Genomic DNA, 23,723 nt, shown 5'->3' with positions numbered 1-23,723 from the left:
AAGGTGCCAGAGTGTAACTGTGGCACCATTTAAGGTGGAACAGGAAAATGTGAATGAGAAGCTGCCTACAGTTTTGTTGCTTTTTAGTATTTGACAGTTTTTCATTGTAGATGTTTCAATTTGAGCTATCTGGGGTAATTTAAGGAAATGACACAGATACTTTATCCCATACAAATCAGGCGACCAAATGCCTTACAGTCATATTACAGCACCTCCTCAGATAAAACTAATCCAGCTTGAATAGGGCTTTAAATAATATTGTCTAAAATAAACGTCACACTAGACTGAACTTTTTGGAATCACTTGTAGTTTTTGGTGTAGCTTGGTGGGTGACACCGCTGCCCTCCATACAGCAGACCAGTTTCTTTTCCCCTCCCAGGGAAACACACTATACTGCACCAATAAGACTGCTTGAGCAAGACTCCTGATGTTACATTCACCTCCCTCTGTAACATGATCAAACTGTTAGTTGCTCTGGATAAGAGCATCTGCTAAATGTGAATGTAGTAATGACATTAATAGGTGTTTTATTCAATTATAACCTATAAATTCCGTATTGAAACATTACCAACTAAACAAACAGCAAAAAGTTATTAAATGATGAATAAAAATAACCAAATAATGTAGAGTACTGTTCAAAATATGGGAATGTGTAAACTGACATATTCTAACTAGACATAAAAAAAACCTTTAGATTTAGTGTTTTTATATGTTTTCTAAATGTATATTTAACTTTGTACACTACTGTTCAAAATCTGGAATAAGTTGGCATATTAATAATTGTTTTATGCTATTCAGAAAACTTTTACATAATGCATAGACTGAAATATTATAAACTAAATATCAGCAGGCAGACTAAAAGTTTTAAATGATAAAGAAAATACAAAATGTAATATGCATTTATATATTTAGCAAAAATATAAATATAAATGCAACGCTTTTTTTGCTCCCAAATTGCAACAGTTTGAAATAAGTGAGTGAATAAATAAATTCATTTTAAAATAAAATTAAAAATTTAAATTTTTAAAAGTAAAAATGTGTTGCACTGCTACAAGTAAATGGTGGTCTCAGATACTAATGTGGGAATTCTGTTTTACGACCCTGCTTTTAGGTTTCAGTAACATCTTTTCAGTAAAAGGTGCTGTGTTTATATTCTTGTCCAGTGTAGTAAATTCCAGTCAATCTATCTATTTATGATAAATGATCTATCAACCCATCTGCCTTGATATTTGATCACTTTAAGTACGAAGCATTCTGGATGCTAAGGATTATTATAATTCTATTATCAATGTTGTACAGCTTTCTGTATTACTATGAAGTGTGGTCTACAGCTCATCAGTTTATCTGAACTTCTGAAACTTCCTGCAAAGTATGTGAACCCTGTAAGACTAGCTTGCTTGCTTGCGTTAAAAGAAAAGGTGAGATGTGGATGGGAGGGAAGAGACTGAGCATGTGGAAATCTGCATGCACACATTAAAGCCTCTCAGAATCTCGTGTAATTGCGCGGCTCTATTTTTGGCGGTTGTGACGGCTGTTTGTGGGTTGGGTGAAGTAGGGCATGATATAAGCTCAGAGCGGATGATGAGAGGAAGACAGAGACAGAGAGGGCCCTTGTGTCGCTAACTTTTAAATGATGCTTAATCCTCTTCCGTGATTTCTTCTCCCCCCATATCTTTCTCAGCTTTCACTGCTAAACCCTCCTGGCCCCAACACCCCCCCAAACCTGCGCTTGGGCTTTAAACATCCTAGGATTCCCCTGTGGCCCTGCTGGGGTAAGGGAAGAGAATCGAGGCGTACGTTGCTCTTCTCCCAGGGGTTTGTTCTTTCCATCCTGCCCCCTTAACCCCCCACCTCAACACACTCATACACACCTTTGTGAAGTGTCAGAGATGGTGTAAACGCTTGCTGACAGGTGGAAAGGAGAAGAGGAAAGCCCCTCCCACCCCTGTGGTGCTGGAGAGCTATGATGAAGGAGACTGAGAGCAAATGTGTGAAAAACATGGAGAACGTTGCTCATTTGCAGGGAAGCTTGTTATTTAGCTGTATGTTAGAGGTGACATTTGAATGCAGATGTGGTGCAACAAGAGATGTTCTTATACATGTTCTGGTACACTAGGACTAAAAAGTTTGGAAAAGTGTGTCATATTAACAATTGTCATTTTATAAAGTTATTATTCAGTAACGAATTAAATTTGTAGATTAGGTACATGACTAAATTCACAGTTTTCTGGCAATGATTTAGGCTAAAAAAGTTCTGCTGCCCTAAAGAGCCTTACATGGATGGCGCTTGTTGAGATATGCTACAGTGAAAAATCGTCCCGGAGGAAACTTTTGTTGCTAAAATTAATTTAAAATAAATTTTTTATGGCTCCGGAGACTTAATGATGATTCTGCTAAAAATACATTAAATATAAATATTAAATATTAAAATATTATTAAATAAAAAGGAGACATGAGATACAGCTGGTAAAAAGAAAAATAATACAAACTTTTTGCAAATCATTTTTGACCTGTATTCCATTCAAAACAGTACAAAGACGTACTGTTCTAAAAATTTGGGATGGCACATGTGGGAAGTGAGGACACCAATTTTTGTAGTTATGAAAATGGAAGTTTTCCCATTCTTGATATCGCTGCTGTCAGAACAAAACCTCATATCTCCAAAATGGTAACTTTACAGGTGAAGGAAAAAACACACTTTACTTTTAATGTAAGTCAATGGAACCAGAGTAATTTTGGGCCGTTTCTTTAGGTCCAGTCATCATGAAATTTACAAACAATGTAGAGGACAACAGGCATTTTCAGATTATGTCAAAAACTGAAAAATGGACAAAAATGGACATACGAGGTTTTGTTCTGACAACAGCAATATAACACTTCAGCTGCTCAACAGTCCAGGGTCTCCATTGTTGTATATTGTACTTCATAATTGCACCACATGTTTTCAAAGGGAGACAAGTCTGGACTGCAGGCAGGCCAGTCTAGCACCTGCACTCTCTTACTGCAAAGCCATGCTATTGTAACACGTGCAGAATTTGTTTGTCCCTAAAAAAGACATTGTTTATTAGACAGCATATGCTCCTCCAAAATGCTTATGTACCCCTCAGCATTAATGGTGCTTTCACAGAAGTGCAAGTTACCCACTAACACACCCCAATTCCATGACAGATGCTGGCTTTTGCACTTTTTTTTTGCGGAGAACTTGACATCCATTATTTCCAGAAACAATTTGAAAGGTGGATTCATCAGACCACAGAAGGTTTCCACTTTGTGTCAGTTTATCTCAGATGATCTTTAGCCCAGAGAAGTCAGCATCATCTCTGCACTTTGTTAATGTGTGACTTCCACTTTGTAGTCTTAAGCGTTTATACATGCAGCGATGAAGTGTGTTCACTAACAAGTGTTTTTCCAAAGTATTCCTGTTATAATCATTACGGAAGCATGTCAGTTTTTAATGCAGGACCCTCTTAGGGAGTGAAGACCATGAGCATTCAGTATTGGTTTTTGGCCTTGCCCTTTAAGTGCTGAGACGAAACCTTTTACCAGTATTATTGACTAAAGATGGTGAAATCCCCAAATTCCTTGCAGTTGCACGTTGAGTAACATTGTGTTAAAACTGTTGGACTATTCGCTCGTGCAGTTTTCTGCAGTGTGACTGAGCCTTTCATGAATGCTCTTTTATTTAGTCACCTGTTCAGATTTTTGGTCATTACACAAACTTGCCAGTCCTACATTGCCCCTGTCCTGAATTTTTTTTTGTGTTCCAGGCTTCAAATTTGGAATTAGCATATATTTACCATAATCAATAAAATTCAAAATGTAAAATATCACAGATGTCTTCTTTGTGCTGTTTTTGATCAAATACCTGTAAAAGACTATACTTTTCATCTGGTGATCTCCTGCTTTGTTGGAGTGAAAACCTGCAGCCACACTGGCCCTCTGCGGATAACACCCTGTTCTATGGCATCACCCCAAAGAACGCTTTAAATATGTGAGTGTTTATATGACTTGAAGCCTATGAAGTTTTGAGTATCATCATATTAGAATCACTTCATACAAGCACCTACAACAAAATAAGTTATATAATATAAAACAGTGATTGCAAACTTTTTTTTTAGCGTATGTCTTTGCTCCGGCATGCAAATGATGCAGGTTGTGTCAGAACATCAGGGCTGGTGATGCTCTCGGGCGAACAGCAGTCGAGGTGCTGGGGGAGTTTGAGAAAATTGAGCTGGAACTGTTGCGCCGCTTCTTCGAGCTCAGTCAGGAGCCAGCTCTCATTCTTAATCTGCTGGCGTCTCTGCGCAGGTGGCTACACCACGAGAAAGGTGACAAGGAATAATGATAATTAGAGGAAATCCGCTTACGGGCTACGCCGTGGCAGCCGCAGTCATTTTTACTGAGATATCGCTCACTCAGAGACTCTGTCAGAAAGTGCTAGTAATTATATGCGCAGAACGAAAGCACATAGCGTCTAGATTTTGCCCTTTTGCCGAGGTTCGTCAGGCGGAGGCTCGTCGTCCTGCGGTTCTTTTCGAGACTTTTGCCGTTTTGAAACGGCTTCTGCGGCTGTAATGATTGCAAGTGTTGTCCTGCTGGCTGCCACACCTGTTGCTCATTAGAGCCGACGTTACTGCGGCGGCTCAGGCAGTAAGAGCAGGGGGAGAGAGGGGCTATCAGAGGCAGAGCAGCGCAGCAGTGCGTGTGATTTTACTGTTCTAGGCTTGAGTATGTGTTATTCTCCTCTCATGTTCCTGCCAGCCTGCTTCTCTTCCTTTATGTGACTCATCCTCCTCGCTCACGGCACTCGCTCTAGTTTTTTCTTTCTTTCTCTTTTCTTTTTTTTTTTTCTTTAAGCACAATATGCTTAGCAAAACGTGTGTCACATTCCAGCACGTGAGAAGAAGGCTGATCAAGCCACGGGTCCAACCTGAAGGATTCTTTCTCTCAGCAGGCGGTGACAGGAAGTTCCATCTCTCTTTTCTCTCTTATCCTCTCCATGCGTGGATCTCGTTCCCCCCTTTCTACGCCTCCCCGGGGTGTCCTTCTGTGCTATCATGCTGCCTCTGTGGACTGGCTGCCCTCAGGGAATTGTGGGTATTGTAGTTCTGGTCCCTGTGGGTCCCTTCAGAAAGCACTGTTTGGAAATGAGCTGACAGTGGCATCGGGCATGGAGCGCTTCTGCCATGTGGAGACAGCCAGAGGATAGAGAGAATTTAGAGGAAAAAAAAGAGGAGAGAGAGTGGAGAGGGGGGAGGGGTAGAGCAAGAACAAAGAAAGCAAGAGTGGACAAGAGAAAAGTGAGAGGAAGAGAGGCTTAGAAGGGAGGGAGAGTGAGAGAGAGATGTGGGGGGCAAAGGAAAGAGAAAAAAAAAGCAAAAGTGTGGGTAAGAGAAAGAGACAGAGAGTAAGAGAGATTGAGATATAAGGAAGACAGAGAGAGAGAGAGAAAGGGAGAGAATGAATGTGAAAAGAGAATAAAGAGAGATAAAAAGAGAGAAGGAGAGATGAAGAGTGAAAGAGAAACAGAGAAAGAGAAGTGGAAAAACAGAGAGGGAGAGAGTGAGAAGAGAGATGAGAGAGGAGGGCAAGCATAGAAAAGAATAGAAAGCAAAAGAATGACCAAGGGAAAGTGAAAGAGAGAGGGAGGGAGAGAGAGAAAGTAAGAGACAACAAATAAAGAACAGAGAGGGGACAGAGAAAGAAGAAGAGTGAAATGGATATAAGCGAAAATGAGGGTCAAGGAGAAGAAAAAGAGGAGAGAAAAAGAGAAAGAGGAGAGGGGAAGGGCTAGAGCAAGAGAAAGAGAGAGAACAAAGAAAGCAAGAGTGGATGAGAGAGAAAGAAGTAAGTGAGAGAGAGAGGTAAAGACAGTGAAGGAGAGAGAAAGAGGAAGAAAGATCAAAAAGAGAAAAAAAGAGAAAGATATAGTGAGTGACAGAAAGAGATAGAGAGAGAGACAGAGAGAGAGGGGGGAGGGGGAAAGCAAGAAAAAGAGAGGAAGAGATCGAAAGAAAGAGAGAGAGGAAGAGAGAGAAGGAGAGTGAAAGAATGTATATATATATATATATATATATATATATATATATATATATGCACTTTGTAGTTCTACAATTACAGACACTGACGTGGTGGTGGTGTGTTGCGCTGGTCTGAGTGGATCAGACACAGCAATGCTGCTGGAGTTTTTAAACACTGTGTCCACTCACTGTCCACTCTATTAGACACTCCTACCTTGTCAGTCCACCTTGTAGATTTAAAGCCAGAGACGATAGCTCATCTGCCTTTGCACAGTTTGTGTTGGTCATCCTCTAGTCCATCAGTGGTCACAGGACACTGTTGCCTGGATATTTTTGGTTAGTGGACTAGTCCAGCAGTGACACAGAGGTGTTTAAAAACTCCAGCAGCACTGCTGTGTCTGATCCACTCAGACCAGCGCAACACACACTAACACACCACCACCACATCAGTGTTACTGCAGTGCTGAGAATGATCCACCACCCAAATAGTATCTGCTCTGTGAGGGTTCATGGGGGTCCTGACCACTGAAGAACAGGGCAGAGAAACAGATGGACTACAGTCTGTATTTGTAGAACTACAAAGTGCACCTATATAGTAAGTGGAGCTGATAAAATGGACAATGAGCGTATATATATATATATGAGAGAAATATATTATAATATTATAATATATATTTGTGCAACTTTGCATTTTAACTGGAATGGTCAAGTTGTGCTCTGTCCTCCTTCTCTAAAACATATTCTGAAGCACCTAATATCAACTGAATATAAACCAAACAACTTACATCCATTTTTATTATTAAATGAAAACATAATATTTAGCAATCTGCAATCGACCAATGGAGATGTTAGAATTCTACAACCAGCCAACATCAGCGCACAAATAATACCCAGTTAGGCCATCACTGAAAGATCAATGAGGTCCTCAATCAGCAGATTTTATTCAAACATATATGCAGGAGTGGTTTCAACCTGTGGGCCGCAGCCCCCCCGGGGGGCCATGGTGGTAGTGCTAAGGGGCAGTTTGCCATCAGTTTTTTTTTCACCCCTGAAAAGTTAAACAAATGTTGCTTTAAATATGAAGCTCATTGAGATTTCTGGCAAAATGCTAGTTATTTCTATATTTTTAGTGCAAACACAAGCTAAAATGAATGAAAAGCAGCAGTGAATATGTAGCTCTGGGCTTTACGTGGGAACTGCAAATGAGTAACTACAGGTCTGTGCTGTTTGCTCAGGGGTCTTTTCAAATGAAGCTCTGAAGCCTGACAATTTACACCATCACTTGGAGATTAAACATAGCAAATATGTATCTAAACCTGTCCAATTAAGCAGATAGAGGAAGAGAGAGAGAGGTAAACAGACTGAGAGAAAGAGAGAGAAAAAAAAGAGAGACAGCGAGAGCGAGAGAGAGAAAGAAAGAGGTTGATTAGATTCCCTTTTATTTAGCATTGGGCCATCTCTCTCTCTCTCTCTCTCTCTCTCTCTCTCTCTCTCTCACTCTCACTCTCTCTCTCTCTCTCTCTCTCTCTCTCTCTGTCTCTCTCTCGTGTTCCCTCGCTCCATCTGGCTGGTGTGAGGTATGAGGGCCTGGTTGGGTGTTTCTGAGCTCAGATGAAATGAATCCTTTTTGCAGTGGTTAACCTCGCAGGTAATACATGCAAATCACCTCCTCAGCAGGCATTAGCACATGAAAGTGGCAGTGAGAGGCCTATGCGCCCGACGCTGGCCCACACTTTGTATGTTAAATAGAAAGCCCCCCGGGCCCAGCGGACGATGGTGGGAGGCTGGGACAGAGAGCTAAGAGAGTGCTGGATGTTTAGCTCGTGGTGTCGCTGAACATTTTAACCTTTAAATACTGCACATTTGAGCGGCGTCAGAAGCTCAGATGGAAACAGCTGTCGGATGTACGGGGTGAACCGCTGAGCAATATACTGCGAAGGAATGCATGAATAGATGTGTGGTCAGTTGGGCAGTCTGATTCGAGCAGATGCATTAGGCCTTTCTTCACTGTTGCTGAAACAGATTCACTGTATTCATACAGTTTTTGGGCATTTGATTAGAATCACTTACCGAGTCAGATACAAGAGCTCTTTTTTCACGCACGATTTATGATAGGGCTTTATCAGTGGGCAGTTTCTGACCACAGGACCACTGTTGGCTGGATATTTTAGGTTGGCAGACTATTCCCAACTCAGCAGGTGTTGACAAAATCACGCAACCTCATGCCAGTGTGACTGCTGTGCTGGGAATAGTCTACCACCCAAATAATCTCTGGTAGGAGTGGTGGTCCCATTCCATCCATGGATGGGGTTGAGGGGGGCTGATGAATTGTGCAGCAACAGATGTACATAGTCTACTGTCAGAGATGCTAAACTTACAAAGTGGGCCTATAGAGTAGGTGTTTCTGATAAAATGGCCAGTGCAGGCACATTACTGAAGGATATCATTTATAAGGCTACATGACACCTACATAAGCTTTTCATGACAACTGACATAAACCTAAATAAACATTTAGAAGCATTTATATGGAGCATTCTGCTGAATTAGTTTCGGTCCCATACTAACAAGACTGAGCAAACCAAGTCTTGACCCCAGGCTGCACGCTCTCTCCTCTGCAGCTTTTGGTAAACAATGGCAGGAGCGAAGCAGCCATTTTGATAGTGTGTCACCCCTCTATTCCACACCCAATGCTAGAAGGCTCAGTGTTACTGTTATAAAGCCTGTAGCAGTATGTGCATTTTTACAGTCAAGCCAATTGGAGTGCTTGGAGCAGCAACATACAAACATACTCCACACGCATGTGATCCAATATTAGACTTTTAGCTAGACACACAATCTGCTCCAAGAACACAGAACTACAGTTATGCTCCAAAGTAAGCTCACCCAATTACTCCAAACATATTCCATTCCAAAGTATTACTTCTCTCAAACTGTAATGGGATTACTTTACTTATCACTTCCAGGAAGAAGGAATCTCATAGTCCTCATTACTTTGCATATACGTTACTTTCCAACCTCAAAAAATCTGTACCACTATTAAATAGCTGATATCTCTCATCACTAAAAAAGGCATCTCACTTTCTGCTAAGCTAATTTCAGTACGAGAAAGTGAAATTAAAACACGATTAGCTGGCCGCTAGGTGGGAAAAAGGGCTACTGTTTAAGCGAGAAGAGTCTGACTGCAGAGCCACAGAGACGCAGATTTACACCCTCAGTTTCACTCCAGCAGAAAGCGTGAACAGTAGGAACAGTGCGATTGTGCCATGTAAACAAAGCCCTTATAGGAAAGTCAAGTGTTATGAGCGTTCCCATTCACATTTCAACCAGTGTTCAGTCTCCTCGTTTGTAACGTCTCTGGTGTAAACAGCGACTGTTTGTGCTGGTTGTATGTGTCACCATGTATATTACTGTTCAGGAAGGGATACTGTTACCAATATACAAATCAGCCACTGGTAGCCAGTTAAACTATAAGCCAAAACACTTTACATAACCATCAGAAACCAAAATAAACACTTTATGGTTTCTCTGTTTTTTTTCAGCAGGGATACGTTCAAAAACTGAAGTTTGTTTTAGCCTAAAGCTCAACATTATGCTCAGTTTAAGCCTGCTTAAGGTAAAGTTTAATTTCTGCACATATAATGTAAGTGTACACATAAAGCCTGTATTCAGGGTAAGTTAATAGAACTATATGTCTACATACCCCATCATCTCATCCAGGCCACGTGAGCTGTAGTTCATGTAATATTTACCCTGTGAATCTCTATATGCATTTTTGGCACATGTGCTGAATGTCACTGGCTTGAACCTGCTGTATTGAAACTGTGGCTCTGCAGCTCTGCAGACAGATATCTTTGGGGTTAAACAGGGAATGCAGTTATAAATTAAAAATTATTTAAAATTATTATTATCATTATACATTTATTTAAATAGCAAATAATGGGGCTACTCTCCCCATTCACGCCTGCATCGCTTAGTTTAATTAACTCTTCGTGTAACATTTTAAATAAAAAAGTTAAAAATAAATTGTTTTCTGATTGATATATGTAAAGTATTTGATAAATACTTTACATCTACAAATATAAACTTCAGAGTTTTAAAGTTAGCTATGCTGGGTGTGCTTCTTTCTTTCATTTCCCGCAGCTCGCTCTCAGCTAATGCTGGCTTAACATGCTCAATTGGCCGAAAAAGAGCTGACAAGGAGCCACTAGCCTTAGCCTTAGCTTACTTAATGCTGTGAAGCCAGTGCTCCAGTCTTCTTCTATTGGACAAATGGCGGTTGGCAGTCTAATGTAGGGTACGTTACCATCACCTACTGAGGGCTAGCTCAAACTGCCTCTTCAATGCCGGCTCAGAGCAAAAAAGATTTTAGTCTAAAGTCCTAGTCAGTTAAAAGTTTGAGATGTGTTTTTGGCTCTGACTTTGAACCAATTGGGTAGAATGATCCATATATTTCTGGGGTGATATATAGAGCATCTTGCATTTAAAGGGCCCATATCATGGAAAACTAAATTCTCCTAACTTTCTTTTAAATAAAAGTTTTAAAATGTATCATTCACTCCCGAAGTCTATAAAGTCCATATATGTGAACTAAGCTGCAAAAACAACCCATTTTAAATTAAATTGACTGTTTTCTACATGAGGCACAATACAGGGCAGCCAGTCAGAACAGAGGTCATTTGCATTTATCAGTCTTAGAGGCACAGTAACTAAAACAGCCTGTTTAATTCTAAAGGATAAGGAAAGGATGGAAAATGATCATGTAAAAATTAATTCTGAATTGAGTTGTGAGGGATGATTAGGCAGAGGCAGGGTATCATATTTAGTTTCCACTACAAAATACACAAATTAAAATAGGGCTAAAAATCACGTAATGTTTGTTCAGGTTAAGATAAGCAGAAGAGAGAGGGAATGAGAGAGAGAGAGAGAGAGACAGAGAGAGAGATTGATGGATGTAGTTTCAGTGGACAGTATGCATAGTGTGTCTTGTGTCACCGAGGGCTGGGTGTACTGTACCACATCCATGTTTTGCCTCCAAGCCTGGCTTTGCTCTAAGAGCAGAGAGGACCACCATTATTAATCACTCATCCCGACTCACTCAGAGAGCTGCTGCTACATCCCACTGATCCAGCTCAGCCTCCCAGCAAGGCCCTCCATAGGACTCCAGCGGGCACAGTGGGACACTAGCTTGACCTCTTCAGCTCGAGCTATAGCTCTTCTCTTGTCTGATGATGTTATTTCATCACTGCTGTAAGAAAACCTTTTATTTCTGAAAATGTGTCTTTATAAGAGAAAGAAATCGCTTTGAACTAAACATCTGTTACTGTAAATTAAAAAGAAACTGAACATTTACATATCAGAATTTATATCAGTCCGTTCATCAGGAAATATTCACATCATTTAAAAGGCAGCTGGCATTTTGTAATAAGGTAAAAAAAACCAATCAAAAACAAAAACAAAAACAAATCTCTCTCTGTTTCTCTCTTCCCACTCCCTGCTTCTCTCTCTCTCTCTCTCTCTCTCTCTCTCTCTCTCACTTTTGTTTTTTTCTGTCTACTCCTTGTCTCCCTTTTCTCTCTATCTCCCTATCTCACTCTGTGCTTTTTTTCTTTGTTTTTCCTGTCTCTCTCTTTCTCCTTCTCTCACTATGTCTTCTAGTCTCATCTCTCTCCTCTGTCTCTCTCCCTCACTCTCTCTCTCTCTCAGTCTTTTCCTCTCACTCTGTCTTTCACCCTCTCTCACTCTTTCTCTTTTCTCTCTGTATACTCCTTATCTCCCCTTCTCTCTCTCTCTCTCTCTCTCCTCTCTCTCTCTCTCGCTCTCTCTTTCAGTCTTTTCCTCTCACTCTCTCATCCTCTCTCACTCTTTCTCCATCTTTTCTCTGTCTAATTCTTTGTCTACGCTTCTTTTTCTCTCGGTCTCTCTCTCCCTTTCTCTACCTCTGTCTCTCTCACACTTTTCTTTCCTGTCTCACTTTGTCTCTCTCTTCTCTCTCCTGACCTCTCTCTTTCTATCTGTCTTTCTGTCTCTTTCTTTGTCTGTCTTTTTCTGTCTCTGTCTGTCTTTTTCTGCCTCTATCTCTCTTTCTCTCTCACTTTCTCTTCCAATCTCACTTTCCAGCTCTCTTCTTTCTCCCTGCTCCACCTCACTGTCTCTCTCTTCCATTCTCTCTTCCTATCTCACTTTGTCTCTATTTTTTCTTGTCTGACCTCTATCTCTGTCTCTCTGTCTGTCTGTCTGGCTGTGTGTCACTGGTTAGCTGACAGCAGTTCAGTCACAGTGTGCTGTGCTGTCCGTACGGCGGTCCACTCCAGTGCCTGCTGTTGAGTAAACGCTGCTGAGGCAGTGAGCGCAGGTTATGTACTTGCTGTTTATGTGCTTCTGGAAAAGTGTGGGTTAGGAGAGGCCTGGAGTGGCCGGTGAGGCAGGAGATGAAATGGAGTACGCTCATAAGTGTGTTTATGGTGAGATGAAGTATACATCAGAGAGGACTGTGATTTCTGACTGTTGTTTTGCACTCAGTATGCTAATGTAAGGGCGTAGAGCCTCTTTCAATTTCATTTCTTATTTCTCATTCTTTCCAGGTGCCTGATCCCCAGACACTGTGGCTTTGAAAGAGCATTACGTTCTAGAATCTCTTTTTCATTGTTTAGTAAATGCACTGTCTGCTGCTCCCTTCGTCTGCTCTCTGTCTCTCTTTCTATCTCTCTTATGGTACACATCAACTTGCACTGTTTTGTCTTGCTGTGTTTTGCTGCGCCATGACTCCGTGCCATAGGCCAGTTTCTTATTTGTTAACTTTAAGCAAGTAACCTATGAGCTCTGTATGGTTCATATTGTGCCTTCCTGCTCAAACTAAAACTTTGCTTAGTCGAATGTCCTCCCTTAAAATGTCACTCTCAAATGTCTTACTGTCAACAGTTCTATATAACATTATTATGTTAAACCTCTAGATCTGTACTCAACTGCATAAAGTTGGAATCTGCTAAACAATTTGTGTCGCTGCACTGCAAACCATCATGCATCACTGATTATGGCAGAGCTCTACATTGAAGTAAACAGAACGCAGCAGGGCGATTTGCACCGTAAAAAAAAATAGATGTAATTAATGGAAAATAACTTTTTAAATTTTAAAACACCATTTTTTCACAGTGTGGATGCATACCATCTCTGTCTTTCTTTCTCTGGGCCTGGGTTCGGGCAACCAGGGTCCTTTCTATGTGGAGTTTGTTCTCCCCGTGTTTGCATGGGTTTCCTCGCACAGTCCAAAGACTGGGATAGGCTCTAGCTCCACCCTGTGACCCAGAAGGATAAGCGGTTTAGAAGTGGTTTAGAATGTGTGTGTGTGTGTGTGTGTGTGTGTGTGTGTGTGTGTGTGTGTGTCCTTGTTCACATTCAGCTTATCATATCACACCGTTTAGAGAGATTCTTGTAATTCCTGTAATCTTTCATTAAAATGTAATGGGGTGGCACAAGCCCCCACAGAAATTTGATTGGCTAACCATGGGTGCCCCACCACGGAAAAATTGTGATGAAATTTTGACCTTTGCTTACAATTCATTCATCATGAAATGTTCACACCATGTTAAAGTATGTAAAAAATAAATAATAAAAAATGAAAAATAATGTTAGATTTTCATAGGAAAAATACATAAACTATAATATTTTGACAAAATATTGATTGTATATTCTCATTCATCTGCCAGCCAAAGGAGTGCTTTGCATTTCCCCTGAGAACATTTTTCTGAGAGTTCATCAAATTCTCTCTCTCTTTCTCCCTCTCCTCTTCTTTCTCTCTCTCTCTCCACAGCTGCAGTCCTTCCTGCAGGTGAACGTTACGCAGGTGCATATAGATGAGTGTGCAGCTGCAGACTGCGGGGGAGGGGGCGGCTGCACTACCCGTCTGAGTGTGAGTGACCGGCCCACGGTCGTGGACTCGGGCAGCATGGCCTTAGTGTCAGTGACCCTGGAGGCCACCGCTGTGTGCAGCTGCGCCGCCAGAGAGCATCTCCACCAGGGATGCTCCACCTACCCCTGGAACCCCTGCCACAACGGAGGAGTGTGTATGGACACCCAGAGCGGATACAGGTCAGGAAGCAACATGTGTGTGTGTGTGTGTGTGTTTTTGGGCTTGAGCAATGAAATGATAATGATGAGCATCAAATGTTTTTGTGCATTGAGATATTTTCAAGAAAATTATTATGCACTTCTTCAGCTTGTGATTAAGGCTTGAAGCTCTAAAAGTTGACTGTAGTAAGCGATGTTCACAGAAGAAGAAGTGTATACAAGTGGCAGCTTGTGGATCTTACACTTTACTGCATTAGACAGTCCCACTCAGAAAAGCAAATATTTGTCATTTTTCATCCATACAAAAATGATTCACATCTATGATATTGTGTATCATATAAATGAATTTTAAGTTGTGAGAAGTTGCACAAACAGGTTTCCTGTCTTGAAGCAACACTATGTGACAGTGGAATTAATTTAGCCAGTAGCAAGTAAGGTTTCACTTAAGCAGCAACATCAGAGAACATTGCAGTTATTGTTAATTTTTTTATTTACACTTTTCTTTATTTAGAATCAGTTCTAACTTTTAAGTTTCAACAGTTTTAGACAGTAGAGGCCCAGTCAGTTACATCATGTAGCAGTCAACATCCAATGTGTTTTCGTAGGATCATTCATATTGTTTAAAACATAAAGGGCAATTCCCATTATTTAAAAATTACTTGATTCTTTTTTATGTTTTAGCACAGTTTTAACTTTGTGGTTCCAAATGATCATTTGGTCAAAACATTACTCCAAACGGTTTATCGTATAAACATGGCTTCTTCAAAAATCTTTTTTCAATCAATACAGTGTTACTCAGTTTTGTTCCAAATAGATAACAATCCAGTTACTTTTGTAGTGCTCTGTATCATTTCTTTCCATTATTGCAAAATGTTGCCTCAAGGCTACATATCCATCCATTTATTTATTTATTTATTTATTTGGTTATCAGGGCCCATTTGTTCACACTCAAACTTTGTTTAAACATTGCTCTTCTAATGTGTGCGATTTATAGCTATGTTTGAATATCATACCATTTTTTATCATTACGCTTCAAATTACTATTCTGACTTAAAGTGAGGTCTTAAGGAAATACATATCAGTATTTATCAATACAGAAAACATATTGACAGATTTTTTGGCCATGTTGCCCTGCCCTTTGTATTTTATATGTATGCTTGTGAGTATATGTTTGAATGATTACAGGTTTTTAGCAAACACAGATGAGTATTTTCAAACTCTCTTTTTTTGCTTATTTTGTTTGTTTGTTTCTCTGCTCGTATCTAGAGGCACATTAGGTCCCTGGCTTTGTATGTGCTGTGGATTAAGAGAATTTATGCATGAAGTTTTAAATAAAGAAGGAGTCCTTGAGAAACTCGCCTGAAGGACTGCTTGAGGAGTCTCAGTGCGGTTTCAGCTCTGGTCTGCTGTAAGGCCTGGAGACAGAGGCCATAGTTCTGCTGGAGCGCTGCTCACGGTCTGTCATCAGCCATGCATCAGGTTTCTCCACTATTTAAGGAAACGGCTAAAGCGAACACGTTAGCATCACATTAAGTCTCCAGTCAGTGTGATGAAACAGCCTGAAACCGTTAGCTAGGCCCGTTCTCTTCTATCTCCCTTTCCCCACACAAACGGCCTCTTTGAAGGCACCAAATGAATCAAGATCAAGTGAACTTTCCAGATGGGTCCGAGCCACTATTTGTAAGGCTAATCTTCTCGCCACCGAGAGTTCTCACAAATATGAGGGACGACGGAGCTTTTCTTCTGCTTGCTAGTCAATTATCCAGCCCTGGCACGACTATTGATTTTCCTCACGTAATAACAATACAAGGGGATGGAGGGGAGCCGTGGGCTGATAAAACTCTGTGATTGCTGGGAGCAGAGGGTGTATTTTTTAGCAGGTATGAAAGCTTAGCGGTCAGTGAGTTAATAACTAACCCTCCAGTGTGGAATCTTCTCTGGGGCTCGCTCACAATCGGAGGCTGAGACACGGTCCACACTTTTAATTTTTTTTCATTAGAAGCGGCTCTGGGACGGCTTTCTGCGGAGAAAGATGTTAGATTCCGCTGTAGGCCCACAACAGGTTAGAGCTATTGGCTGGTGTAATGTAATTGATCCCATTCACTTATGTGGGAAGTATTTTAAGTGCGAGTGGGACGAGATGCTCAGCAAGCATTATTATTTCAGTGAGTGTTACAGAGAGGATGGAATGCATATGGAGTAAAGAGCAGCTTTTTGTGTGCTGTAATGATGTGAGACGGTTACAGATGCCATTTAAGAGGAGAGTTTCTGCTCCTGTGGAATTGTTAGAAATGCAGAGCAACACATCATCAATATCCACTAGCGGCTTCCAGGGGGCTTGATTAAAATAAACTGCCACAAGTTTGAATCATGTGTATTATATCAGTAGTACATTTACTTTAATCAACACTTCCCCAGTGTGTATCATCTTAAGAAATGGGCTTCAGTAACAGTTAGCCTGAAAAGACCTTGAACTGTAACTTCATGAGTCAAAGTTAGGACAATGTAAACAATAAGCAGGGTTTTTTTTGTATTAATTTGTTTTAGCAGCACCACAGAGCTTTCTGCTTGTACATCTTAAAACAATAGCTAGTTAGCACAGCTGATAGACAGTTATGATGATATTGTAACTGAGCAACAAGAAGCAGCAGTCTATTTCTGCTGGGCCCCTAGTGGCCATTCTACCAGCTGAAAGGAACTTGCCTTGGGTATTTTTTATTAATATAATCAAATAAGTTCTAATTTAATTTCTAAACTGTTTATATCGCTGTTGTCTAAACAAAACCTTCAATACGCTAACTTTACAGGAGAAGGGAAAAACAAACTTTACTTTTAATGTGAGTCAACAGAACCAGACTTTTTTCCAAGTAATTTTGGGCCGTTTCTTTTGGTCCATTCATCATGAAATTTACACACAATGTAAAGGGCAACAGGCATTTTCATTATGTCAAAAACTGAAAAGCGGCAAAAATGCAGATAGCAGGTTTTGTACCAACAGCAGCAATATATGTAAAATACGATATATGCAAAATATATGTAAAATATATCTTAAATTATGTGCAACTGGCATATACTAAATAATACATACACACATTAAAAATATCTTTTTACAAATGTTGACTTGCTTATCTACAAAGACAAAAATTCAATTGGTTCTTCTGGTTTTGTACGCATTTCTAATGAAATATATTGTAGAATTGGTAGAAGAAGAAACACAAAGGTAGCTATGTTTCTTTTTTTATCGAATATACTCGCAAAAACAGGCACATACTGAACATCTAAACCGAATGGGAGGTCACCAATAGCCATGCACTTCACCCTGACGGTGACCAATTCCCAACACACAAAATCCCCAATTTAACCCACATCCCAACACATAATTACACAATAAACACATACACACAACTTAAACTGACAACGACCAACATAAAACAACACAATTAGTCTATTTGTCAGAGGCCACATGCTACCATGAGCCTCTGCATGTGGCCATGGGCCTAGCCACACCTCTGGAGTCTCATGGTGCCAGCGCCAGCCAGTAGCAGGATGCTACAATAGTTACTGAAGAAAAATTCAACTCAGTTTAACTGAGGGACCTCCTAGTCAGAAGAAATAGTATTTTATTGCTACTATGAAAGACTGGTATAAAAATAGTCTGTGCCATTTGCCTCTTATATTTCAGAATTTTTTAAAATAAATGCATTGTAACCCCCCTCCATTGTAAGAGTATAGGAAAAAAAATCTGCACTATGTGACATTTTTGCTAAAATTGAGAGTTTTACTGAACATTACAGGGTCAGAAGAAAAAAAAGCTAAATATAGCATACAAGTGCTGCTGCGAGTCACCCTGTGAAGTCTGAAATAGTAATTTAAGTCATAGATGTCATATCATATGTTTTTGTGTGTTAACGTCACACGCACAGGCTCAAAAAGAAGGTCTGGCTCTCAATGTTTTAGTCTCAAATGCAAAATCAGTATTATACTGATGCAGATATGGTAACAATAGTATATAATTCACTTACATCCTTGAAAGTCCTTTACCAAGTTTTGATTGAGTTCCTTTAACAACATGTTCACAAACATCCTGAAAAATTCAGATGAGGAGAAAGGCAGCTGATGTTTTCAACAGTTAGAAAAAGTAGTTTTGATATGGCATTGACGATATTCATGCATTTTCATGCTCTGTTGTGAAAGAGAAGGCAGTGGTGTTCCCAGGTCTCATCTGATTGATTACTCAGTTGATCACACAATCTAAAAAAAAGGTCACCACTGGAATGCCAATGAAGGGAAAGTCTTTCTCCATATTCATCAGCAATCTGGATCTGTTGTTGTACTGCATATTGCTCTTTTTTCCCCCATCTGCTCATATGGTTGTTTCTAAAAGATATGCAAAACGGCGTGTCTCCCAATCCCATTCCAGCATATGTCATCAGCTCTGCGTTTTAATCACCTCTAAAAACGGGTAGAAGTTAATTTAGTTCTCAGTAGTTTAATTAAAGGGAGCGAGTAAAGCCGTGGATTTTGGAATCGCTGGACGTAGTAAGCGTGTAATGGGGCTCGCTAGTGGTGCGGTCCACAGCGCTTTGTGTTGCGAACGCAGCGCTAATCCAAGCTTTCAGCCATTTCTCGACATACACTGTCTTGTTGAGGATGAATTTAAATTACTTTTCTGGGGCCACACACGCACAGAGCGCAAGTCATTTCTGTGTCAGGAAGAACTTACACAATGTCTCAGCAAGGTGCAGTTCAAATCCTGTACCAGTGATTTCTAACACATTGGCTGTAATTGAAAAATTGAAAGTACGATGACAGTCACTCTTGTTTAGCTCTGGCTCTCTGAGGTTGTTTGTGAAGCCTTGTGGAGCTCGTGGCAGCACATGCTGAAATTGCATGATTTGCTCATTAAATCCATTATCAGGGATTTGTAATGCCGCTATTGTTTACGTCAACCTTATGGCGTTTTCCCAAGTGGTGGAGCTTTTACTTTTATTATTACTTTCCAAACACCCCAGACTGCTACAGCGTTCATAAACCAAAGAAATATTTGAGAGGAATGAACTTAACCCTTTAACATTCATGGACCAACCAGCAGGTCCAGATGTCCATTGTCCACTCCTATAACTTCAAGAGATCAATCAGAACTTTACTGTCATGACCAAATGACCAAATATGCAAATATATAGTAGAATTATCAATGTTCCTACAGGGCCTTCGTGCAACATGACCTGTGTTTATTGGACCACACAGCAGAAGTTGCAAGAACATAGACCTCATACAGTGCAATCAGACAGGGTAGTGGGGTTTGATCAGAACCAGTTTTGGGGAGCCTGGCCACTTATAGTTTCTCCCATTATGCCATAAACTTTACCATAAAATGCTAAATTAAACCTACTAGGGGCTCCTCGATAAATGGGCTGAATAGAGCTAAATGGCTAAAAATGAAACATTTTAGCTGCATAATGTAATATTAGAGGGACAAACACACTTTGGAGAGAGGTCTCCAAATCTCCATACCCCCAAAACTTACAGTCGCACAGTTGTATGCAAATACCCCTGGTCAAATTTTATGTTTTGTTGATTTTTAACAAATTGGAAAAAAATAAAACATAAATTTTAGGCCACACTTTATTTTTTCAATTTATATGTTAAATTCAGCAACTTAACAGAAATTGTGCATTAAAATGTGTTCTCTGTAGAGATGTCTTAAGTTATTTGCACTTAGAAAATCAACAAAACATTTGGTCATTTGGTCATTTGACCAGGGGTGCCCAAACTTTTGCATATGACTGTGCATAGTGTAGCTTTAAACATATTTCTAGCTACTTCTGTGAGAGGCATTTCTTTAGAAAATTAAAGTGTTCTTTGTTGAGAAGACACATTTTTATATAATTAAACATTTACAAACTACACTTTTGCATAAAAGCTTCATAGAAACATATTCATTTTGGACTCACTCGCGAGTGCCCTCTAGCATCTGAGAAAGCCAGTAGACATTATTGATCAACATTTTATCTCAGTGTGCTCATCTTTGTGGAGAGGTGTGAATTGTTTTCACAGCAGAAGGTTCTCACCCCTCCCCTTTCATCCTCATTGCTCATTAGCAGCTCAACACAGAGTCACATTACACACACACAGAGCCAACTGAGCTGACTTACACTTACTGGAAAGTGACAAACACAGAGATATCAGGCTTGCTTACCAGTTTAGCTGATTCGTAAAGGCTGTGAAATGTTCCCATGAATCAAAAGAAGTCATTATGAAATACAGAATTAACACACAAAGTCATCAATGCTGAGCAAGATTTACATTCGCTCATGTTGGAGCATGAATTTGGTAGGTATTCAGTGAAGCAGCTAAAATAACTATAAAAACACATTTTAGCATATTTTTAATTATTAAACAAAGATTTTAAGACTTGCATCTTGAACTTTCTTCTGTGTCACTACTGCTGTCTAACTGAGTCCTGTCAGACTGCTCTGTGTCCATATCTGATAAACACAGTTATCCTTATTGGGTGGTTCATCATCAAAAGTAAGTAATATATAAATGTGAAACATTTTTTTTTTGTTAGAAATCAAAAGCTGGTATATTTTGTAGATCTAATGATCTACAATGTAATTTATGTCACAGATTGCTGTAATTGTCATATTTTCTGTCAGAATTCACCTCATTTCATCACGGCTGTCCATGGCCATTAGAGTGAAAGCCAACAGAGGCCTCTGTGGTGTCATTTTTCTATGTAGTTACTGAATAATAATGCTTAGCATGTGTACATCAGAGAAGTTCTTGCATTCAGAGTTCTGTCCTATTTTAAGAGAACTACATCTCGCAGCTCCTTCCTTCAAAGTCAGGTTTCTTTGAAATCCTGGACTGCGGCTTTAAATGGTACAGCCCTTTGAATCGAACCGGTCAGGTCAGGCTTTGAATCTTTATTTAATCACAGCAGGACGATTGGACAATGTTGCTCTTTTAAATCACCGCTGTGCCGCAGTAAAGGGTAGGGGAGGCACTAGTGTCGGGCTGCAGCTTTCTGGGAGCAGCTTGGGGTCAAGTTCCTTGCTCGAAGGCACCCCAGCAGCAGTCAGAACAAAACTCCGGACTATTAGAACAGTCCTTGGGCGCTGAACGAACATGCACATACACGTCCATGCTGAGAATCTCTTGAGATTAGAACCGGCTGCCCTCAGCTTCTCGCAGTGGAGCCTAACCCACTGAGCCACTTCCTCCCCAGTGCCGCCGGCTGATTAAATGGCATTGGCTGATTAGCCATGTAGGCACTTTCTGAGGTTTCATGAAGTGGCATCAGCCGGCAGCCCACGCGCTGTCACAGCTAACCGGATAAAGCAGTAGCAGCGCTTTCCCAGTGGAGAACATACGCCCAGCACTGTGAGCACTTCAGACAGACCCACACTCCTCCACTCCACCCTCATCTGCCCTGATGCCACGTGCAACCCAAGCGCAAGCTTCAGCAAAAGAGATAACCAGGACAGGCCAGTGTTAGCATTTCGTGATAGCGTGCAGGCTAGCTGCATTTATCACTATCGTTTGAGCTGAGATCTTGAGATATGCAGTTCAGACTCGCCCCGAACACCCGGCGAGCGATGACACTCAAGATTTAAGGAGCAGCAAGTAGATACAGGGCTTGGAAGTGGAAAGCAGAGGGGAGATTACATTGGGTTTCTCACCCACTAAGAAATAGCATCGCTCATGCTGTGTATGCAAGCAGGAAATGAACACAACAAGGCACAAAGATAAACAAGCCAGCAGGTGTGAGAGGATTGTGTTTAGGCCAACGTGGCTGAAATAAAGGCTCAGACAGAGGCAAATTGGCAAAGTGGTCTGATTTAGTGAGGCATTTGTGAAATCGCAGGAACAATGTTAGCCTTCTAAACCCTCATCCACTCGCACGAAATGGTCACTTTAAGATTGGAGAGCCTTGTGCTGATGACCTACATACCCCCAGGCAAAGACTTTTGATTATCAGGTTAGGAGAATGGCATGATTCGATAGCCCGCTGGGGCTGTAGTTGATGTCGTGGCATTTTGAACTTAATCTTTGAAACCTGTGACCGTACCCAAACCCAGATGATGCTTATCAACTGCCAGTGTTTCTTTAAAAGGTGAAAGTGAAAAGATTCAATGACATTTTGGCAGCAGTTTTGCTCAGTCTAGGTCTCTCTCTCTCTCTCTCTCTCTCTCTCTCTCTCTCTCTCTCTCCTCTTTCCATTTTCTCTCCTTCTCTCTCCACACTTTTAGCTCTCCCACCTTCCTTTTATATTTTTCTACATATATTTCTCTCTTGCTCTCCCTTCACTCTTTTCCTCCTTTCTTTCTTTCTTTCTTTCTTTCTTTCTTTCTTTCTTTCTTTCTTTCTTTCTCTCTTTCTTCTCTCCTTGTCTCTCTCCATGTTTTAGGGTCTATATTGCATAAACCGCACTGCCAAATATATTTACTATACAAAGTGCTAATTTCTGATCTATTTCATGTTTTGCAATACATTACTTTTTTACATATTTTATTTGTTTATTTCCTTCCATTCTTCAACTGCTTCAAGTCCAGTTGGACTGTTTATTTAGTTTATTTAGATAATTATTTAACTATGTATTTAGCAATTTATTTAAGCTGAAAATATATGTTAATGTATACACACACACACACACACACACACACACATTTCTAAGCCGCTAATCCTTCTGGGTCGCCAGTCCATCACAGGGCAGACACATAGACATATACATCCACACACACCTAGCGAAAATTTAGCGTATCCATTTCACCTGACTGCATGTCTTTGGATTTTGGGAGGAAACCCACGCAGACATGGGGAGAACATGCAAACTCCACACAGAAAGGACCCTGGTCACCCAACTAGTGAACGCTACCGAGGCCTTTCTTGCTGTGAGGCGCCAGTGCTACCCACTGCACCACCGTACCGCCTAATGCATATAAATTAAATCTTCCAAGTAAATCAGATTTCCTTGTTTAAACAGTAGAATGACTTTTATTGTGATAGCAGTGGTGCTCCTGCTTGAACAAAGTGAAGTTATCCACTAGCACTACCAGCAAACAGCTGTAGATTTACATGCTGTTTTAGGTAGCAAAGTTGAAAGCAGTCTAAGGGACAAATTGCGGGGGTTGTATTTTATAAGCCTAAATTGCTTCCCTTGTATCTTATTTATCTCACATTCTCACAAACTCCCACATTTATTTCCTAAAGTGTTACAAGCCATAGCATCTCATGTAGAGCCAGACATAGTGGGCAATAAGTCTATAAGCAAACCACAGCTGCTCTGAGGTCAGTGGAGAATCAGTCGTGTCACTGCTGATTGGATAATCTTGGAATTTACAGTGGTGTGAAAAAGTGTTTGCCCTTTTCCTGATTTCTTGTTCTTTTGCATGTTTGTCACACTTAAATGTTTCAGATCACCAAACAAATTTAAATATTAGACAAAGATAACACACGTAAACACAAAATGCAGTTTATAAATGAAGATCTTTGTTATTAAGGGAAAAAGAAATCTAAACCTACAGGGCCCTGTGTGAAAAAGTGATTGCCCCCTAAACCTAATAACTGGTTGGGCCACCCTTAGAAGCAACAACTGCAATCAAGCATTTGCGATAACTGGCAATGAGTCTTTTA

At 40.5% G+C, this 23,723-nt stretch overlaps 1 protein-coding gene across 1 annotated transcript in view; it reads left to right on the top strand.

Annotated features, from left to right (window-relative positions):
- Nucleotides 1-23,723, top strand: part of si:ch211-186j3.6 (neural-cadherin) — a 361,416-nt gene that overhangs the window by 252,439 nt on the left and 85,254 nt on the right. The window contains exon 22 of the mRNA XM_036584289.1: nucleotides 13,828-14,105. Coding sequence (XP_036440182.1) covers nucleotides 13,828-14,105 — 278 coding nt within the window. The remainder of the gene's footprint in view (nucleotides 1-13,827; nucleotides 14,106-23,723) is intronic.

The sequence above is a fragment of the Colossoma macropomum genome, unplaced genomic scaffold, assembly GCF_904425465.1.
Source record: "Colossoma macropomum unplaced genomic scaffold, Colossoma_macropomum, whole genome shotgun sequence".
NCBI classification, from domain to species: domain Eukaryota; kingdom Metazoa; phylum Chordata; class Actinopteri; order Characiformes; family Serrasalmidae; genus Colossoma; species Colossoma macropomum.
This window is presented reverse-complemented; position numbering and strand designations above follow the sequence as displayed.